The sequence below is a fragment of the Thermobia domestica genome, chromosome 15, assembly GCF_964235325.1.
Source record: "Thermobia domestica chromosome 15, izTheDome1.hap1.1, whole genome shotgun sequence".
NCBI classification, from domain to species: domain Eukaryota; kingdom Metazoa; phylum Arthropoda; class Insecta; order Zygentoma; family Lepismatidae; genus Thermobia; species Thermobia domestica.
The window spans coordinates 43017484-43039696 of record NC_137468.1 but is presented as its reverse complement, the minus strand read 5'-3'; the positions used below and the strand labels follow the sequence as shown (position 1 = coordinate 43039696).

Genomic DNA, 22213 nt, shown 5'->3' with positions numbered 1-22213 from the left:
GTTAAAAAAATACGGATGATTAAATTTAGACTTGTTAATAGATTGATTAAATAAGGAAAGTGAGTGAGTGTAAAAATAATTTTTGTAGTCTCCCTGGGAATCACACACGGGACCATGTACACCAAAACCACATGCGCTGTCCACTAGAGCATTGTAATGAACTGCATGTCCTAAAATTTCCCAATGAGCGTTGGTACGGAAAATAACTCTATACAAAGTAATTTTATCGAAAGAGAATAGAATTTGCTCTTATTATTTATATTTTGAACATTTAGGTGTCTTATTTGCGAATCGAAAAAAACGGGACGTCTGAATACCTTAGGCTTTTAGATTTGACTGACGTTCAAGAAGGCGTGATTATTGATCGTGCTGCTAATGGTAAGAAGTTGTTTTCACATTCTTTATGATTCTAGAACTGTGAAGAAGTAACTGAATCGTCATGCAGAGTAGGGAGACCAGGAAATAGGGGTGTTCGATAAGGCTGATGACCTATCGAACTTCGGGAGTGAAAATTTATCGAGTTGTCATCGGTTACTCGAAACCGTTCGAGTATTTGAAATTATCGAAGTTTCGGGTATTATCGAAGTTTGGGGTATTATCGAAATTTCGAGTATTATCGAAGTTTCGGGTATTATCGAAATTTCGAGTATTATCGACATTTCGAGTATTATCGAAGTTTCGGGTATTATCAACATTTCGAGTATTATCGAAGTTTCGGGTATTATCGACATTTCGAGTATTATCGAAGTTTCTGGTATTATCAAAAGTAGTGATGAACAGTTCGGTTCCTTCACCTCTCCAATGATTTCTTCTTGCAGCCAAACTAATCAAACAACTTTTTTTCATCTGATAAGTTATTGCAAAGTTGTATTTGTCGAAATCATACGTAAAATTATTTTTCTGCCTGCCCCATTATTGGCGCAATCAGCAAAGTGACAATTAGGAGACTAATGTTGTCTTGGATTACAATTCCATTCGGGTAATGCATGTTTTCTGTTCCTCTTTCTCTCTTCTGACAGACTGCTTAAACCTTGTACATATCTGTGGGGGAAAAACTTTTCCTTCGCTACATTGCTAAGGAGAGAAGTTATAAAATGAACACTCTGCATATATGTAATACATATTATATACAACTATAACCTCGAATGCATCGTTTCTTTCGAACACGCCGATAATCCCGAACTTTTCTAAATATTCAAGCGACTCGACAAATGCGATCATATTGATATATTTCTGTATTTGCTGCTTTCAAACAATTCGAGATTCTCGAGCAGTTCGAGTGTCTCGAAGTTGTCTAATGTTTCTTACATTTCGAGTGCCTCGAACACTTCGAGAGTCCCGAACATTTCGGGAGTCTCGATCATTTCGAGAGTCTCGAACATTTCGGGAGTCTCGAACATTTCGAGAGTCTCAAACATTTCGGGAGTCTCGAAAGTTCGATAATTCGACAAAATTAAAATTCTTTATCGATGAAACGGTTTTGAAATGTTATCGAATTGTTATCGATTACTCGATTATCGGAACAGCCCTACCAGGAAATGGACTAGGCCAAAATCCAGGAGTAGAATATCACAGGCAACATCAACAGTTCTAATTCTAGTTGAAGAAGATCGAAACTATACTTTGCGTTATTAACTTTTTATCTTCAAAGAGAAGATACTTGAATTAGCATGTTCATACGAGGCATTAAGAATACAGTTTATTGCAGCTAAACTCCATCACTCACGTAAAGTCATGAGACGTCCATGTCCAGTCGAACTCCTGTCCTGTTCAGATATACTATGATAATCTAATTACTTTTGCGAAAGCTATCATAAGATATATTTTCTAAATCATAGGAAGGAGTTAAATTTACTTCAAAATACATGCCAAAAATAGTGTCTTATGAACTTTTATAATTAGTCTTTCATTGAAATCCATATCAAAAGAAGGTGGGAGTTCAAACAAAAACTATTTTACCTGTGCAAAGAAAAAACATTTCAGTTAGTTAACCCGTAATTGTATGTGGAAGTCCTAATGTAAATAAAAGCTGTTGTTGATTAGAACTCTTTTCGTGTTGATTAGAACTCTTTTCGTTCATTTTACGGATTATCTGTGGAATTCTGTTACCCACGGTTCCCGCACCACCCAATTCCGCAGGTAATCGGTTAGATTACTGTATTATGAAATCGGTACTGAAAAGAAAAAAACGATACTGTCCAAATTATTTTCAAGTGAAAAGATTATATTTCACTTCAATGTTATAAGTATTCAGTTCTAAAACGGCTCTTGTCCATTTACATCAAATCCCAGAAAACCGAGAAAACTGTAGGATCGATGCATTTTGTAGAACTGGAAATATTTTAGGATTTTAAAGATTTTTCACATGAACACATTGAAGCATTTCCAGTTCTCCAAAACATGCAGATTCTACATTTTTTAAAGTTTCCTGGGATTTTCAGTAAATGGACAAGAGCCGTTTTGGAACTTGACGATGATCTGTAAACTTAAGTTCCTGAAACTTTGCTACAATTCACTGTGTAATTTTTTTTCCTCTTCATGATTAAGCCTTGCATACTGTTTTTTAAAAAATACAATTTAGTTGTAATTACATTATAAATTTATTGTATAAAAGTACAAAATAATGAAATATAACAAGGAAATGTCAAGTCTTTTTTCTCAGGTAACCTTAATTTTTTTTAAACAAATTCTAGACAGCATGGTAATATTTTAATTGATGTGTGTTCATTATTCTTTCTTCTCCTCATTGGATGGTTTACGAGGATAAATAGCAAACAATGACAGCTGAATCACGCTCAGCAGTAAGCATATTACATTTTGAACCTGAAAGAAGATAAAATGAAAGAAAAACTTTTAAGAACAAACTTTAGACATACGAAACCATAACACTTCATTTATATATGAAATTAAAAGTACAGATAGTATTTAAATAGTATGAAAATAATTTCAGAATCAAGCAACTTATTTTCTTGATTCGATTGCAAGGAAAATTTTCCAGGTAATAACGAATGTAACAATTGCACTTTGCTGCAACAAAAATTACTCAGCTGTTTTTGAGCTGAAATTTAGTGCTCAGAGATGGAGACTAAGAACTGCCAAGTTCAAAAGCACGTTGCTCAAAATAGGCTAAGAGGGTGCTTAACAAATCATAAAAAGCAAATTTTAATATATAAAAATACAGAATGCATGTGTGTATGTTCTAACATAATTGTGGAGCACTTGGAAGTAATTTCTCAAACTTGGAAAACGTTACTTACAATCTGGAAACAAATGCATTGGGAGTAAGACACCTTTAGTAACCCTAGAGAGTGGAAAGGGTTGCTTTTACACATTTTATTATATGTAAAAATAACAATAATAAAAGAATGACCTATGTTAGTGTAGAACACATAATTTTAGAGTCGCTCAGATGAATAGTGAGTGAGACTTCGGTGCCGTACTGTGGGGAGGGGGAAAGACAACCACAGCATCCTTAGATGAGTGGGAAGAGTATGACACGTGAAATTAGTCGAAAACGACTGATATTAGTGTCGAGTCTATGGTTTTTCGGGGTCACTGAGGTGAATAGTAACACTCTTGATAGTGTTTAATTCCATGTTTAAGTCCTATCGGCATGAAGTTGACAAGAGATGAAAAATGAAATTTCCAAAATGACCGACATTAATGTAGAACTAATTGTTGATTGGTGACAGTCCTGATAACATGTAAACCCAAGTTTAAGCAAGAACGGGTATACCAGCTTGCCCAGGTTGACTCCTCAAACTACATTGAGCCTCAACACCCTAATAACTCCATAGCGACCCATACATAAAAATATAATAATAACACAGCAACACACACATATAAATAAAAGTTCTGTGCGCCGGATCCCAGGGTATGGATTCGATTTATTTTGTTACACAGAATCCAAATTTCGAAACCCCAGGACGATCGATCGTGTCAATTTTTTTATGGGCGAAAAACTTCAGCGATTTTAGTAAGGAAGGATACACGTAACACAGCAATACAAAAAAAAAATGTTCTGTGCAGCATACCCCGGGCATGGATTCGATGTATTTTGTTACACAGAATCCAAATTTCGATACCCCAGAACGGTTGACCGTGTCAATTTTGTTTTATGGCGAAAAACGTATGTGCTGTCTTGTGTTCCAAAATTTGGTAAAGTTTTTCGCTCATGAAAGAAATTGACACGGTCGATCGTATTGGGATTTCGAAATTTGGATTCTACGCAACAAAATACATCGAATACATACCCTGGGGTCCAGTGGCAGAACTTTCATTCTTTTGTGTGTCTGGCTGTGAATCAAACATTGCTTACAAATGGTTGTTAGAGACACTAATTTATGTATTTTGTGATTCATTCTGGAAATAATAAAGAACATATTGAACTTACGAAACATTAAGGTAGTTTATGAACAGTAACATAGACACCATGGACACCAATCATATCCCGCCATTTCAAGCACCAATCAAAGCTGCCATTTCAACCACCAATCAGAAAAGTCCAATCATACATACATGAGTATATATATTCCATACACTCTATTGCATCATCCTATTCGCCTGAAGATGAGGACGATGTCAGCCCTCGAAACGTCGCACAATATAACGTTATTTACCTGGCTGCTAGCCCGAAAAGACCTGTTCACAATACGTCGCCGGGAAAGCTTCAATAGATAATTTAATTTTGATTAAAATGGTCAATTTATCGTATTAGTTTATCTTAGACTAGTCTTCAGTCAAATAATTATAACAGATTAATTACTTACCTTTGTGAATGTATCTTCGATTATTATTCCATATAAAGGTTTGGGTACAAAACCTCGCGGCCAGAACCTCGCGGCGACAACCTCGCGGACCAAAACCTCGCCTGGCCAAAACCTCGCCTCCCAAAACCTCGCGGCCCAAAATCTCGCCAGGCCGAAACCTCGCCTGGCCAAAACCTCGCCGCCCAAAACCTCGCGGGACAAAATCTCGCCGGGCCAAAACCCCGCCTGGCCAAAACCTCGCCGCCCAAAACCTCGCGGGCCAAAATCTCGCGGGGCCAAAACCTCGCCTGGCCAAAACCTCGCCACCCAAAACCTCGCGGGCCAAAATCTCGCCGGGCCAAAACCTCGCGCCCCAAAATATCGCCATACCCAAAATCTCGCATGACCAAAATGTAAATGTTCCAACAGATGATAAGGATGACGGTATAAAAGACGCTGTTTCAGAAGAAGTATCACGGGTATTTGACCAAGTCCCGCAATACCATATGAAAATTCTATTTCTGTATTAGAGGATTATAATGTGAAGGTAGGGCGACAGGATGTTTTTAAACTGGTTATAGGGAAAGAAAGTCTGCATAAGGAAAGTAATGACAACTAACGAGGTTAGTTTCGTGAACTTTTGAACATCCAAAAACTTAAAATTTTAACAAAAATCTAATAATATTTATGAAAATATGAAACAATATATGAGTTTTTACGACGTCCCTTGATTATGTCCTATAGGTTAAAGGAGACGTAGATGACAAGGATGAAGGAAATGATCGAATAAAGAAAGTGGGAGGAAACGGGAATAACCCAAGAAAGCCCGATGTTTTGTATATTATTATTATTATTATTATTATTATTATTATTATTATTATTATTATTATTATTATTATTATTATTTGTAATGTGGAATTGAATATTAGGAAACACATTGGGTTAATTTTAAAGAAAAGTTTCATTCGCGGCGAGGTTTTGGCCCGGCGAGATTTTGTCCCGCGAGGTTTTGGGCGGCGAGGTTTTGGCCACGCGAGGTTTTGGGCGGCGAGGTTTTGGCCACGCGAGGTTTTGGCCTGGCGAGATTTTGTCCCGCGAGGTTTTGGGCGGCGAGGTTTTGGCCACGCGAGGTTTTGGCCCGGCGAGATTTTGTCCCGCGAGGTTTTGGGCGGCGAGGTTTTGGCCACGCGAGGTTTTGGCCCGGCGAGATTTTGTCCCGCGAGGTTTTGGCCGGCGAGATTCTGGGCGGCGATGTTTCGGCCGCGAGAGTTTGTCCGTATACCCCATATAAAAGCCACTGAATTGAAATTATTGTTCCAGTAATGATCATTAATAAAGGTAAGCGTTCTGTGCTTTTCGTTCTAATAACATCCCCCTGTCGAAATAAAACATACTGATTATAAAATTAAGTGGAATAGTAATTTTATAGTAGACATATAGTAGACATTTCGATGAATACAAGTTGGCTATTAAATTTGTTATACAACGTATTATTAAAACTAGAAATTTTGTTACCGTACAATTGCTTGTAATACATATTCAATAAAATGTAGAACTAAATTAGATGCAAAGCAATTAAGAGATATACACTTTAAAGTGATTATTTCCTAGATACAGTAATGGCATTCTTGATTTCCTGTTGGAGTTCCTAATTTGAATATTTAGACTAAGGATTTACAACAGTCTTGGGAAGTAACGTAACGCAAGTAACGCGTTACTTTTTAAGTAACATTTCCTAGTAACGCGTTACATTTTCCCCAAAGTAACTGTAACGGTAACGCGTTACAAATTTTTAAGTAACGTAACTGGTTTGCGTTACATTTCGAATAAAAATTATAATTCGGGAACAAATGTTTCTTTCTTGTAAGTATTTCTCGGAATGGTGAAATGGAGTATGAACTATGTCAGTGACCGAAAGTCAGTCACCGACATACAGAGAAACAGATAAGATCTTAGTGCCACTTACTGTTTTTGGAAGATGAGTACAACCTTAGGAAAATCACATGTACTGATTGCAAGCATCTGTAAGATTTTGTCATAAATTTTGACAGCTCCAAATCAATACATTCAACGAGTGAACTATAACTGCAATGGTGGTCTATTTTACTTTGATTGGTGTTGTTTTCATAAAGATCTAGAACGAAAATATTATGCTCTTCGAACATTTGAAAGAATACTTTTTCTTAAAAGCTGAGGATGATGGTGGACAGAATTTAAAAGTAAAATGTCTGAAGCAAGGTTAAAAGTAGATCTGAAAAGGTAAGATGACGCATGACGTCCCCGTGCCAATCTTTGCCCATTGATATTTCTTTAGAAGGTGTGGGGACGCCACAGATATTATCTGGAACTATGGGGACGACATCCACCCGTGTTCCCCCTCAATTTTATTCCTGGTCTGAAGTGAAGCGAGTATTATTTATCAACAGCTAGGGTGCCATAATTAACGATATACAGTAAGGGAGTAATATGAATAAACTGTGTTCTGATGAGCAGACCTATCTTACTAGAAAATAGTTTGTTGATCACTAGAAAATTGGAGTTTTTTTCAAATCAGTTTGTGTATCCTAGAGTCCAGTTGATTATAGTGTTAAAAACAACTAACTTTAAAAAGCATGTATCGATTTTAGAATTATTGGCAAGTTTTGATTCATCTCCACTTCATGTGTTATTTTATTAGTTATAGTGCAATGTTGCTCTATATTCTGTAGGGCTATTTTTGATTTTTATATAACAATGTTATAATTAATTTAGCAGAATAATAATAAGCAGTCATTTTTTTTAATGCAGTATGGCATTTTAGTCAGTTGCATTATATGAAAATGTTCGTAGTATAGTTGTCAAGTAAAAATTTGTTCTTGCATGTACATAAAGCGATTCAGAATGTGCAATTATGAAGTCAGCGAAGCACATCAAATTTCCAATAAAGTAACTGTCCACATGAAAGGATAGATCAACGCTACTATTACCAACCTACAGTTCTAAACATTTACGATGATTGGGGAAAATCGGAATGAGTAATAATAATAATAATAATAATAATAATAATAATAATAATAATAATAATAATAATAATAATAATACGGAAAATTGAAGTAATAAGATTTTTCTGCATATTCAGTTTCAGACCTAAAAGTAACGCGTTACTAACGTGTTACTTTCGAAGTAAAGTAACAATTACTTTTTTGAGGCAAGTAACGCGTTACTAACGCGTTACATTTTAAGGGAAAGTAAAGTAACTTGTAACGCGTTACATTTTTACAAGTAACTTACCCAACACTGATTTACAAGGCGAAAGCAGATCACTTTCGTAACCATTTGCTTCTTGTACAGTAAGCGACAAAAGTTCATTCAGTTTGATGAAATTAGTTTCGTAATAACTTCAGAATGGGAGGACAATTTGAATACAGTCTCTAGTAAATTAAAAATAAGATAATTTTTTGTACGTTCCAGCCATATCACCGTTATTCCAAAAATAGATTTTACCAAACGGAAATAACTTTTGTCGCTGATTGTACAATGCTGCCAAATAGTTTTGTTAAAATCACTTTATAATTATTAATTATTAAAATTACTATAATTATTATTTGTAATTTGAATATTTATTCGCTATTCTAACAATTTCTCGAACAATTATTCGTTGTTTAAAGAGTTGTTATTCAAATCATATTTTCATCAACTACTTTGTTATTAGAAAAATTACTTGATCAATTACTTTGTTATTAGAAAAATACTTGATCAATTAATTACTTGATCAACTATTTTATTAGAAAAATTACTTGATCGACTATTTGTTATTGGAAAAATTACTTGATCAATTACTTTATTAGAAAAACTAGCAGCGTTCACCCCGCTTCGCTGCGGTCACCCCGGAACGCAATAAACTTTGTTACTTAGATAATTTTTACTTTTTCGCTTTCAAGTGATATGATAAAAACCATAGAAGATTGCAGTAAATCTTAACATTATATCGCCTGTCATTTATGTTAACCCGCCCCGCTTCGCTGCGGTCATCCCGGTGCTGGCATATTGTAAAAGTGTCTGTAAAAATAAGCAAATCAATTAAAAAATTTTAAACAGAAGATTCAAGCTATTTTCCGCTGTATATCGCCTGTCATTTATGTTAACCCGCCGAGTGACACGATCATGCGGGTTGCATATAAATACGTTTATTTTTACCTATGATGAACTAATAACAAAGGATTTGTACGTTATGGACACTTGAATGGTCAATTATCTCAAGACACTGGTAATTAAAAATTAAAGTGATATGATAAAAACCATCTAGGGTCCAAATCCTAATAACCCCCCAAAAATGAAAGAAATTGGTTCAGCCGTATTAGCGTGATGAGCGGACAAAATTTTGTACGTTCTCTTTTATATATATAGATTACTTGATCAATTATTTTATTACAAAAATTACTTGATGAATAACTTTGTTATTAGAAAAATTACTTGATCAATTACTTTGTTATTAGAAAATTTACTTGATTAATTAATTGTTATTCGAATAAAATTATTTGATCAGTTATTTGTTATTGGAATAACTATTTGAGCAAATGTTGGTTATTTAAGAAATTTTCTGTACAATTATTTGTTTTTCCAATAATTATTTGGAAGAAACAATTGTTTGTTAATCAAATAATTATTTGTCGTGCGAATTATTATTTGTTATTTGAATAATCGTTCAAACATTGTTTCGTTATCTTAATCTTCTCTTGAACAATTATTTATTCCTTGAATAATAATCATTCTAACAGTTATTCATTGCTTACAAAGTTGATTTATGTTGATTAACTTTCCTTTTCAGTACTATGAGATTATTCAAGAAATTATCCGTTATTGCTTTCTTTATAATTACAGTATTCGCTCGTTCAAATAACGAACCTTGGATTAGATTCCGCATATGTGAACCAGAACTACCCTAACCTAATCTGCCATACCATAATATAACTTACCTAATTATATAAGAGAAAAAAGGTTAGAAATTACATTTATAAGCAATTTGTAAAATAAAACATCGTAGTTCACAACGTGGTATAAACATCTTTAGCAGGATTTATTGTTACCCACTGCATAAGGACTTACTATCTCATGTGGCAGTGGAACAATTCGACGCATAATACGCATTCAGGTATCTTGATTTATTGAAGGTAATTTGAGTTTAAGTGCTGAGAGGCAGACAAGTACATACGACTTCCTATGAGCTCCGAATGTCCTCCATTTTGTCACGTAACAATCATCACGCTATCTGGACGATAAAAGAGATTAGCACATATGAGTACTTCAAATTATGAGCACTACTACCCCACTGTTTCGGTCATTCTTTGTTATGTCAGTCTGGGTACAGAGCTTTGGGATTCAGGAGTCATCACAGATTGTACTAGCTAGTATGAACAAGTGACGCACAAACCTTCTATTTAAATTTTGAGCTTCACAGGTAAATTTATAACAATATTTTGAACTACTTGCCATACATGATGTGTATTTAGAAGAACCTCCGGGTAATACTATCATTGAGTGTTCAAAGTAGTTAAATCTATTCTCAGTTTTCTTCTGAAAATATGGTCACCTTACATATACGCTGTATACAGGGGTGCCCACAAGGGGGGGCTATGACGCAAACTGCGTCATTGAAATATTTGGGGGGGGTTAAAATCTATATAAATATGGTTGATGAGGGGGGTAAAATTAATCGAAAAGAAGATTTTTTCATGGGAGAACACCTACGGATAGACAATTGGGGGGGGTGCGTCATAGACATAAGGGGGGGTGGGCACCACTGCTGTATAAATATAGAAGTGTATGTGGGAGAATATGCGCTGAAGTACAAGCTCTCAAAAAAGATATACGTATGGACAGTCTTTTTATCTGGGCTTCTTGAACGCCCATATCTATAAACAGTAACGGGGCTCAGCGCTTGAGTATAGCATACATAGTATATATTCTTGATTTGTTAAGTAGAAATAACAACACATCGCAAGTTAAATGGGTACCTGGGGCCGATAAAATTGTTTCTAAATGGGCCCCGCATCTTTTTAAGGTCAGCCCTGATTAAGGATGTTGAGAAGTAATAGGACTAAGTGGTACAAGTACAAAATTTCTATATAAAAAAGTATTGTTTGTAGCACATAATAAAGAAATATTACTCACCAACGATAATAAGGGGGCTGCCATTAATACAATCATAGTTGCTGTGACAATTAAGCCCATAGTAAACATTGCATTTTCCTCTGGCAACGTGTGTACCAACAATAATGAACCCACTGCAAATGTTCCAGCTCCAAAAAGACTTAGATGAAGTTCTCTCTGCAAAATTAGAGAAACATATTTTACCAGTAAGTTTCCCTATTTCGGAAAAGATTCGTTCTCCATTTTTTTAAAACTAGTTTACCAAAACTCATTTTTATATACTTACTCTATCTGTCCGTATTTGTCTGTACACCAGAGCGAAAAAATCAGGAACTATTTCGTGGATTACCATCAATTTCGGTTTAGGATCCAGAGGGTCAAAAGTTAGGAATCGGGTTCCGTGGCAGTCAAACCAGAAATGTTAGAAAGAAACCATTTCCGATTTTAACATTGATCACTATGGGTTGCGGTGGCTCACTGGTAGAGCGTTCACCTAGCAGAGTGGGTACAGGAAAAAAAGTGATGGGATTACAAGTACTATAATAAAAATGGCCACATATTGAAATCTCTTAACGTTATAGACGTAAGATTTGGTATTTGGAATTTTTGTAGCGTGTTCATTATACCTTTGGCAATGTTCCACAGTACTTATACAACAAAACTGATCAAATAACCAAATATATACATATTAATAATAATTGTGTAACAATTTCGGTAATATAACATCGCCATCGAGAACGTGTCTGATGAAGGCGATGGTACATTGTCGAAACTGTTATTCAAGTATTATGAATATATACGAGGAAGTATCAGAAACTAGGGTTACAAAGCCAATATTTCCGGAGTTTCGTCTGTTATAGAGAAATGAGCAGTGTGGGGTAATTTTAATACATAGAGTTGACAACTATGCAGAGTTTCAGCCACCCAATATCTACGGTGCTAGTTGTAGGTAAACACAAATAGCGATTCGTTTGGAGAACTGGTCTTGTAAAAGAATTCCGCTCAGTTATTCGATTTTCGTGGTCGAAACATGTAACCGCGGCTGAAATTCACCGGCAGCTGGTAGAGGTTTATGGAGGGACTGTAAGGAAATGCCAGAACTTATCACCGAAGGTCGTCATCTTTTTCCATGACAACGCGCGCTCGCATACAGCCCGGAAAAAATATCACGCTATTGAAGCAGTTTCGCTGGAACATCATCGACCACACTCCCTACAGCCCGGACCTCTCTCCAAGCGACTTTCATCTGTTCCCGCACTTAAAGATGCACCTGGGAGGACGTTGCTTCGCTTCAGACTATTTGAAAAACTCGTGACAACGTGACTGAACACGCGAGGACGGGATTTTTATCAGGAGAGAATCTTTTAAACTCATCCCACGATGCAAGTGCCTCAACCGACATGGATACTATGTCTAAAAATAGGTACACGTTTTACTGCAAGCTTTGCAACCTTATTTTCTGATCACTCCTCGTATTTGGTATGTAGTAGTTTTTATATATATATATATATATATATATATATATATATATATATATATATATATATATATATATATATATATATATTATATATATATTTATATATATATTTTTATATATTTGTATTTGGGACTTTTAATGTAAAGCAATTAAATACGCGTTTCAGCGTTTTGAAATTTTTAACCTAGAATGGTAGATGCAACACAAATTTCATCCGATTCGGCGGGTGCAGATTCTTCCTTAAGATGATCTGACAATACGAGACGTTCGAATTTTTTGCAGGACCTCGAGCTCAGGCGAATTCAATATGAAAGAAAGGTAGAGCGGGAAATATTGAACCACAGTAACACATGAGAGTATTTGCTAGTACTTGATATGCTACTAAGATCCTCATAGTCTAGTCAAGATCGAATTCACCGATCGCGTACGAAATATACGTATACCGTATACACCGGAGGATGGACAATTTATCTTGAAAGGCTCTTGTAACATCAAAAGTAATAGATCCTTCGAAAATCGACAAGGTGATTTTTTAAGGTTGTTTTGCATGGCTGCGAAACATGGTCACTTACTCTGAGGGAAGAACATAGACTGAAAGTATTTGAGAACAGGATCCTGAGACGAATATTCGGACCCAAGAGGAACGGGAATGGGGAATGGCGGAAACTTCATAACGAGGAACTACATAATTTATATGGTTTACCCAACATTGTTAGGGTCGTCAAGTCTAGGAGGCTTAGGTGGGAGGGTCATGTAGCTAGAATGGAAGAAAGTAGAAACACTTTCAAAGTCTTGAGAGGAAGACCAATCGGAAAACGACCATTAGGAAGACCTAGGCGCAGATGGGAGGACAATATTAAGATGGATCTCGCCGAGATTGGAATACAAAGTAGAAACTGGATGCAGTTAGCTAAGGATAGAAGTCAGTGGAGAGCTTTTGTGAACGCGGCATTGAACCTCCGGGTTCCATAGGCCATAAAGTTAGTTAGATTTTTAAGGTACTCTGCAACACCACCTAAAAAAAGTGTTGCAATCCACATAAAGTTGTATTTCTTCAAATGGCACTACAGTGTGGTCCTTAATTATGTAAATGATGTTTGACTGACTGTAGTATTTGTAATTCTGGACAAAAAGTTTCGAGAGTACCCTGAGAGTGAAGATAACGGTCCCTGGAAAAACCGTTATCATCCCATACCAGTGCGAAAGTGGCTGAACGAAACATCCCCGAACCATTGGATCGGTCGACGTGAGTCTGTATAGTGGCCAGCTCGATTTCCCAATTTGTCACCACATGACCTTTTCTTATGGGTGTTTTAAAAGATAAAGTGTAGCCGAACGAACTACGGGAGGCTATCACAGAATAGTTCTACAGGATACCAGTACGAAACTGTCAAGTTGCTTGTGACAACGCTGCTCTTCGTCTCCAGGTATGTATCGATTTGGGTGGTGAATTGGTGGACCGTGGAGAACAGAGATTAAATTTCTTGTAAGAAAAGGTATGAAAGTAATGTTTTATGTCCAATTCTATGTTCAAGTTATGTTGCTAGTTATGGGCCACACTACATTTACTTAGTACTTACTTCAAATTCATATAGTAAACAAAAACTTACAATACCACATTTATTACTCATTTATTACTCAACTATGGACGCTACAATATCACAAACACCTGAATTTTGGTAGCCGCTACTACAATACTACAATATGCAAGTTAGACGGACAGAAGCTGATCTAGAAGGTGGAAACTAGGAAAGGGTCCAGCCAGAATCCAGAGTATAATAGGTATATCATGAGTTACTATAAACTTCCAAAAATATGTAAATAATACCTTAAATTACTTTTTTTGACTAAAAATCAGGGGGCCTAGGCCCCCGGCCCCGTGTTAGATCCACCACTGGAGACGGATGGGGTAATGCACATCCAAAGTAACCTAGATTCGAATACTGTGCTTATGAGTCTTCATCCCGGCGAAATTAAAATACCGCTAATTTTACAGTATTTATGTGATATCTTCAAATAGATAAAATATAATTGAAATATGCAACAAGAGCGCCCTAGATAATACTATTTTGCATGAGGTACCGTTATCACAACTCACCTAGTGGCTTTCCGTTTCCAGCTGTTTAGAAACGCAAAAATAAATGCCGATTTTCAAAATGGCTCGAAATCGAAAGCAGATAAGTGAGTCGTGATAACGGTTTCTCATGTAAAATAATATTGTCTAGGGCGCTCTTGTTCCAGATTTCGATTATCTTTTATCTATTTGAAGATATCACATAATTATTGTAAAATTAGCGGTATTTTAATTTCGCCGGGATGAAGACTCTTAAGATAATGAAGCATTTCGAATAAAAAGGAACAAAGTAACAAGGTACTGAAACTTTGATTTCTGTTAAAGGTTTATATGTTAACTGATTTCTAGCGTAATTTAAATGTAAGGTTTCAAAGTTGCGAAGCATATCTATTCAGAGTGAAGTAATATTTAACAACTGTAAATAAATACTAGATAAGAAGAATCGTAACATACATACAAAATCTTTATCTTGTGTAAGATATATATATATATATATATATATATATATATATATATATATATATATATATATATATATATATATATATATATATATATATATATATATATATATATATACTTACAAATCAAGGATATTGAATTAGATCTATTACTATTATATAGCAACAGTAATAGTAGTAATATTTACCTTAGATTTGCAATAAACATAGTAGATGACTAAATATACTGCGCTCAAAGTCAGACCAACTGTATTCGTATGAATCATTGCTGGATCACCTAACATATATCCGTGTCGGAATACCAATACGCTCCTAACAAAACAAAAATAAACGTATAACATCAAAGATAAAATAATGAAACCCATTTGACATTATTTACAACACTAAACTTCCCAGAATCAAGATATTGTCTCATTATAATAATGCAAATAAAATTTTTGGTGTTGCAAATAAAATGAGCTGATATAGGGACGAATGTTCGTGGCAGCGCCAGTCTTTTTAAAAGTGGGTTCAGGCACTAGCTAAGATACTATAGGCCAGCATAATCGTATTACTCTTATTAAACACATAGTTGAAATTCTTTTTAATAAGGTATGGAAAGTGTTAGTCTGTAGTCAAAGTGAATAAGTGCCGCATATCTATGTTCCTGAAAACCATGTATGTTCATGAATCAAACTTGTAGTTATTAGGACTATTCATGTTTCCTAATCAAACTTGTCATTAATCCCTCTAATCAATCAAATCGGAAGAGCTTCTTCCTTCAAGAACACCCATCCCAACTTTATTTTGTGTTGACAGCCTAGATGATAAAATACTGATTTCGTTTGGTTAACATATATCAAGGCACTTTTTCTTGGCTTTTTTAATACTTAAATTACGAGTAATATATTAAAATTTTTGTGTTACTTACTCTTATTTCAAGGACGTACTTCATTTTTTTTAAATAAAATACAATATAATTATAGTGCGTCCAGTAAGAGAACGTCTCTGACAGCTCGCAGTGACATTGCCACTACTCGCGTGTCAAGGTTTTTTTCGGTGCAACTGTAGTGGCAATTTAATTAATGGTATAAGATAGAGTGATCGTGGTTGGTAACACTGGTATCAAAGTAGGGGCTGCAATGTCCCACCGTATGTGGTAAGAAACGTCAGAGACCATCTCTTGTTGGCCGTGCTATAGTATTTAAGAGAGGAAACATTGTTAATTTATTAAGCTCTTTTAGGAACCACACTATAATTACAATACAAATCATTATTATTACTTGAGATTATTCCTCATCTTCCAAGTAATTTGCACAATAAATTTAGATTATCCGTGACAATTAAAACACACGTTACCTGATGGATATTTATTTTACTTAGTAGAAGTATTTATCTTTTAAAAAATAATTTATAGATTAATATATTTCATGTAAATACAACATATTAACATGTTTCGCTTAGGCAGAATTAAATTTCTTTGTTTTATCAAGACTAACCGCGCAACTGAAATTAAATCTCACTAGTGTATTTTAATATGCAGGTAGCAATGTGTATCGTATGAGGTGTACAGAAGCCTAAAATATTTATGGCCTTTACAAAATTTGTAATCTATGTTTATGTGTATAGCTTCTCTTACACCATTTTCAGATAGCTGTTCGAGTGAATTTATAAAAACAATTAAGACACTGTATTATTCACGGGCCGAAAATATGATGCTCTTATAATCAATTAATAATATTGCGTTTTTTAATAATTGATATTTTTTAAGGGAGTTCTAGTCAGAAATCTTGTTTGGATATTCACTCGCTTGCACATTGAAACAAATAATAGGCGACTGCTTTTTACCATACAAAGTGGAAAACAAATGACATTTGAACTGGCAACGCGCTAGTAGCTGCAATCACATAGATAGTGGCATGGTAGTGCCTCTAGTAATTATTTTATAATTCTATGCTATCTTCACATTTTGCTATATGCTTACGAATATAATCGAGATTTTAAAGTAACTTGTACGTATTGAAAGTACTTGTAATGGCGAATAGTCTGTGAAGAATGAAGTGAGTTTCGAACTTAGTGTGAATCTAAATGAACTGTGTTGGAGGAGAGTTGTGTAATGGTGGATAGTCTATGAAGAATGGTATAGTGAATTTTCATGGATCAACAATTGTTGTTACGCCTCCTTTGGACCACTAATACTAAATTCTGAACTCCCTTCAACTTGTACATTAAGTTTTGTGAATGGGAGTGTTTGGAATTGTGAGCTTGATCTTTTTTAAAAAAATACATATGATTTATCTATATATTAAAATGCTAGGTTTATGTGTTTATATCCAGTTCTTTCGACAATCAGATCTAGAAAACCACGAGTGCCAGAAACGTGGCGTTTTCACTTGTCAATTCCGAACTTTGTGTAGATTTTCCAGTTTTCATTCAAATGTTCAAAAAACCGTGTCGTTATTTTTCTACATTTTAGAGCCCGTTTTGAGCACATAAGATTAACGTTGTTGCAGGCCGAAACTACGGTGTTAGGCAACCAGTAAAACTGTTAAGTATGGCAAGTTGACGGATATTGCAGGCGCTTTGCTTGAAATTGAATTGGAAAGTCTATTGCATGCTGGCAACTTCAAAGGCCTCAAGAGACGCAATGAGGCGTACTCGGACGGATATAGATTTATTAGGGGAAAAAATCCACTTGATATCGTGTTATTTCTATAAATTTGCTACAAACTCAGTCCAACATCTATACATAGCATTTTTTTGAGTTTCCTATCCTTTACTTGTGTGAGTAAAGAGACATGTACAGTGGGAAGGAGATTCCAGGTCATAACAGAACGATGCGCTGAGTAGACAGCACAGGTTCAGCTAGTAGCTCTTCAATTATTAAATCTATTTCAACAATAACATAATTACAATACATCATGGAAACAATTAAGTTTCTTGTATTCAGTGGAAAACAAAATTACATGTTGAAATAAGTGAACTAGAAAACAATTGAAGATTATCTAACTTTCTATCATACTTCAATAATTTATTATTCATTAATAATTAAATCATGTTTATCAATTAATGTCCTTTTAGCTAAAAAGACATTTGATTAGTGACTATTAAGTGCAATACAATCAAGAGAAGTGATATTACAATTTTCTAATAACTGCATATAAAATACCCATGCATATGGCGGCTGTAGTAGTATTATAAATAATACAAAGACATACATAATACAATTTTGATTTATAGCAATTCTAAGTCTAATGGACAGTTTACGGAAAACTGTTACTTCTACAGCTACTAAAATGTTAGGTATCTGTAATACTAATTTACATTTGTATTAACCACATTTGTAGCACACTTAGCCTGAAGCACCTCTTAACACCAATAAAAGTGAAATAGAAAGAATAGAAATTGATTTTTTCTTAAATTGTGGAAGGTTTTTTAAAAATATAATTTGTACAAAGTATAAAATAATGTATTAACTCACATTAGCGTTCCCAGTACAAATATAGATGAAGATTCATTGCCTGTATCACCAGCTTTTATAATATCTCGACATGCTATCCTGTAAAAAAAAAAAAAAAAAAAAAAAAAAAAAAAAAAAAAAGTAAATCGATTAAGTAACTCAGCATAATAACATAGACATGAATTGGGCAACAAATATCGAGCAAAGAATGTTACCTTTTTCATTGAGTTGTGTTCCGCTATTTACAAACAATTATTGTAATCATTTTGTTATCACTAACATGCAGTAAATTGATAAGTTTCAATAATGCACTACAAGTGTCTCATTAACCTCTGTTCTGACGTATCCGTGTGAATTCCGCTTGAATTCAATTTGTCGAAGATTACCAGAAGTCCTGAATATACAGAATATCCCTGTATTTTACAATATATTTTCGTGTCCTGTATGAAGACTCTACAGGACATACGTGTGGTTACTGGTACTGCCAGCTAAATTATTTAAGCCATTTTTCTTTAGGGTCAACGTCCCTCGATTATGTATCGTGGCGGGGATGATAAGAAGAATGATAATGGGTAATGGGGAAATGAAGAAAATGCGAGTAAACCGAAGAACCCCCGAGAAAACGCACACATATTGTATTTGTCTATCACAAAGCCCATTTGAAGCGAGCTGGGATCGAACCAGACATCGTATGAACCAGAAGTGAGAACTCTATCACTGAGCTCCACAGTTCATATTTAAGCCACGGTTAAAAATGGTATTCTCACTATGCTGGTTTTATGGAAGTACTGTAACCTTGCACTCTCGACTACTATGAAATATTAACTTATCTCCATCTCGAACTCGAATTCTACAATCGATACTTGAGAAGAAGCAAAGCATCATCCTGCACACTCCCTATCGGTTTTTAACATCCATTTTTTTTAAGTGTATGGTGCAGATGTGAAACACTTCCAATATTGAATAACAGAAAAACTATAATTTCTTGCGGGATATGGGGCGTTCAGAGCACAAGGGATTTAAGTTCAATATTACTAAAGCTGTGCGTAAAAGGTACATAAAATATGTACGTTCCGTTTAAATAGGAAAAAGTAAACATTGTCTTTTACATTATTATAAGAATTATTTGCAATATCCGGACATGAATCATTTAAGCACTGAAAGGAGGTTCATGTAGAGATCTTGAATATGAAATATGATCAAAATGACCAAAATTGGAGTTGAAACCTTTGTGCACTTTAGCATCCCATATATCAATTGCATTACTTCTTCCTCTCTCTTTCTTCTTCTATCATCAGGGGCAAAAGTGAAGAAGAACGCGGGAGGAAGTCGTTCTCGCACTTCCAAAAATATCTTTGGCGTCCCTCCACTTCCTAAAAAATTACAATAGGCAAAGATAGGTACGGGGGACAGTGGAACGTCATCCGTCCCCCTACCTTTTCAAATCCACTTTTACCCTTGTCTATCAGAAATATCACTATGTCCTTAAAAGCCTGACATACTAAAAATAATACAAAATTTACCATTTTTTTATTTTCCTTGTTTTTCATAAGTTGAAGATAATGAAATGTAACTACAAACAATCATAGATAAAGTTATTCTACAACGAAAAAGATATAACAGTCAATGTTAACATCCATAGAAATTACAGTGTTACCACAATAACAACTCCCTCAAAATCTAAGTTAAGGCAGCGACTAGAGGAACGAACTCAACTGCATTTGTTTACGTATCATGTTGTCTTAGAATCCTGTGAACTACTTCTTAAATAACAGTATTTAGTTTGTAACAAACAAAACAGTTTTAATATACAATTATTAAAATTAAATTATTATGTTATTTAAAAAGTGGTTGACAGGATACCAAAATAACGTGATACGCAATCAAATGCAGTTGAGTTCGTTCCTCTAGTCGCTACTTTAAGATTTTGGGAGAAATGTTATTCTGGCAACACTGTAATTTCTATGGATGGCAACTGAAATTTTTTCAGATTCATATTTTCTGTTGTAGAATAACATTATCTATGATTCTGAAAAGTTGCATTTCATTATCTCCTTTCACTCATGAAAAACAAGCGAAAGAAAAATGGTAAATTTTGAATTATTTTTAGTATGTGAGGCTCTTACGCTTATATTTAACGCGTAATGTTTATATATATATATATATCTTTATTGATTAGCTTGGTGATAATAAAGAACATCAAAATTTTATAAATTGTGCCAAATAGTAGAGTACGCATCTGCTTAAAGCTTAAATTTAGCAGAATTTAATAGCGTTTAGCAAGAAAATTTATTCCGTATACTTTGTTAACCTTTCTACCTCCGGCAGGGATTTGAACGAAATCGTAGACTCTCACGTGGGGGGCCCTGATGACATTCCCCTAATTATCACAGAATCATAGCTGGAAAGTTTATGGAACACAAATTCCAATGTGGTGACATTGTTCAATTCCCGCCGTATTCGTAGCAGAAGAAGAAGAAGAAGAAACAAAAAGTCCTTAAAAATATGAAAAACACAGAATTTGGGGACCCTGGGAGTTGCATCAAGGGGCGTTTAAAGGTTAATATATAAGTTTAAGTTATATATTTTTAAATTTTCATTCTTGATTGTTTTAAATGAATATGCTTTTTATCTATTTATTTCTGTGAATACTTATAATGTCTGTCCTAAATCCAAACATGAGGATTATAAAATTCTTTCTTGATAAAGAATAAAATCTCCTAGGGTTAGAAAAAGATCCACTGACTTGATAACACTGAATCTACACGATGAAGAAAAATACTTGGGGCTTCTGGCGATATTTCTAGGCACTTTTATTTATTTCGTCGATAAAAAGTGTAATCTACTTTAATAGTCGTATCATCGAAACCGATTCTAAATCGAGGAGCATTTTTAAAAGGAGAAAATGGTAGAAAAGAACAAGGTTGGCTTACAATGGGATAAATATGGTATTCTTAAAAGAATCTTAATGAAAATTAGGCTATAGATCTACTTACGCTCCAGATAAGAAATGAACCACGGTGCTGAGACAGGCTGAAGTGCCCACAATATCCTTATACTCTTCTAGCATCATTGTTTACTCCTAAAATAAAAGGAAAATGAAATAATTAGTTTTATTGAAGTACGCCCTCTATGGCGTAAGAGAAACTAATTATAGAAACAAGTTAATCATAATGCAAGGATTGTTAATTGAAATAAAATATCTAATTTGACGTCCCACAGATATACCGAATAGGAAAATGGAGTTGATCGAATGAGAATGTAGGAGAAACTTCCGAAAACCCACGAACACATGAAGTTATAAACCATAAATTTACATGGACTAGGATCGAACCAGGAATCCTTCGCTCCAGATATGTTCCTTCTACAAACTAGTAAGAAGTATGTCATTTTTTGGCCAATGATAATTGGCAACAATACAATCTGCTTGAAATGAGTTTTATTTATTTATTTATTTATTTATTGTATTTGTAAACAAAATACATGTTGTTAATTAGCATATTGTTTCTATTCTTATTTGGGTTTTCCTAACGATGACATACCATACTCCTAACTTTTACGGTGGCCTCCGCGTGATGGAGTTGCTAACGCTCTCGCCTTTGGTGCAAGCGGTCCCGGGTTCGATTCCCGGTGGGGACACACCGTCGAAAAAGTGTAACAGCTTTTTCAGGTCAGCAGTCTTGAGTGAGGTTCTTCCTGGGTTTCCTTCACTCACACCAGGCAAATGCCGAGATGGTATCTAACATAATGGTTCCAGGTCGTTTCCTCCCTTCCCTTTCATCGGATAGTGTGCTCGCTGAGGGACGTGATCAATCATATACGTGATGGGCTAAATGGCCTTAGATGCCGATAACCCAGAAATCTAATTTCTAATCCTAACTT

At 34.9% G+C, this 22213-nt stretch overlaps 1 protein-coding gene across 1 annotated transcript; it reads right to left on the bottom strand.

Moving 5' to 3' along the window:
- Nucleotides 1-2727: 2727 nt before the first annotated feature.
- LOC145671471 (sugar transporter SWEET1-like) lies at nt 2728-21404 on the bottom strand. The gene is made up of 6 exons (XM_081740664.1): nt 21328-21404; nt 18353-18430; nt 15081-15204; nt 10899-11054; nt 5980-6123; nt 2728-2823 (listed from the first exon to the last, which is right to left on the bottom strand). Exons 1-6 carry the CDS (start codon nt 21402-21404, stop codon nt 2728-2730), a joined length of 675 nt encoding a protein of 224 aa, XP_081596790.1.
- Nucleotides 21405-22213: the final 809 nt, after the last annotated feature.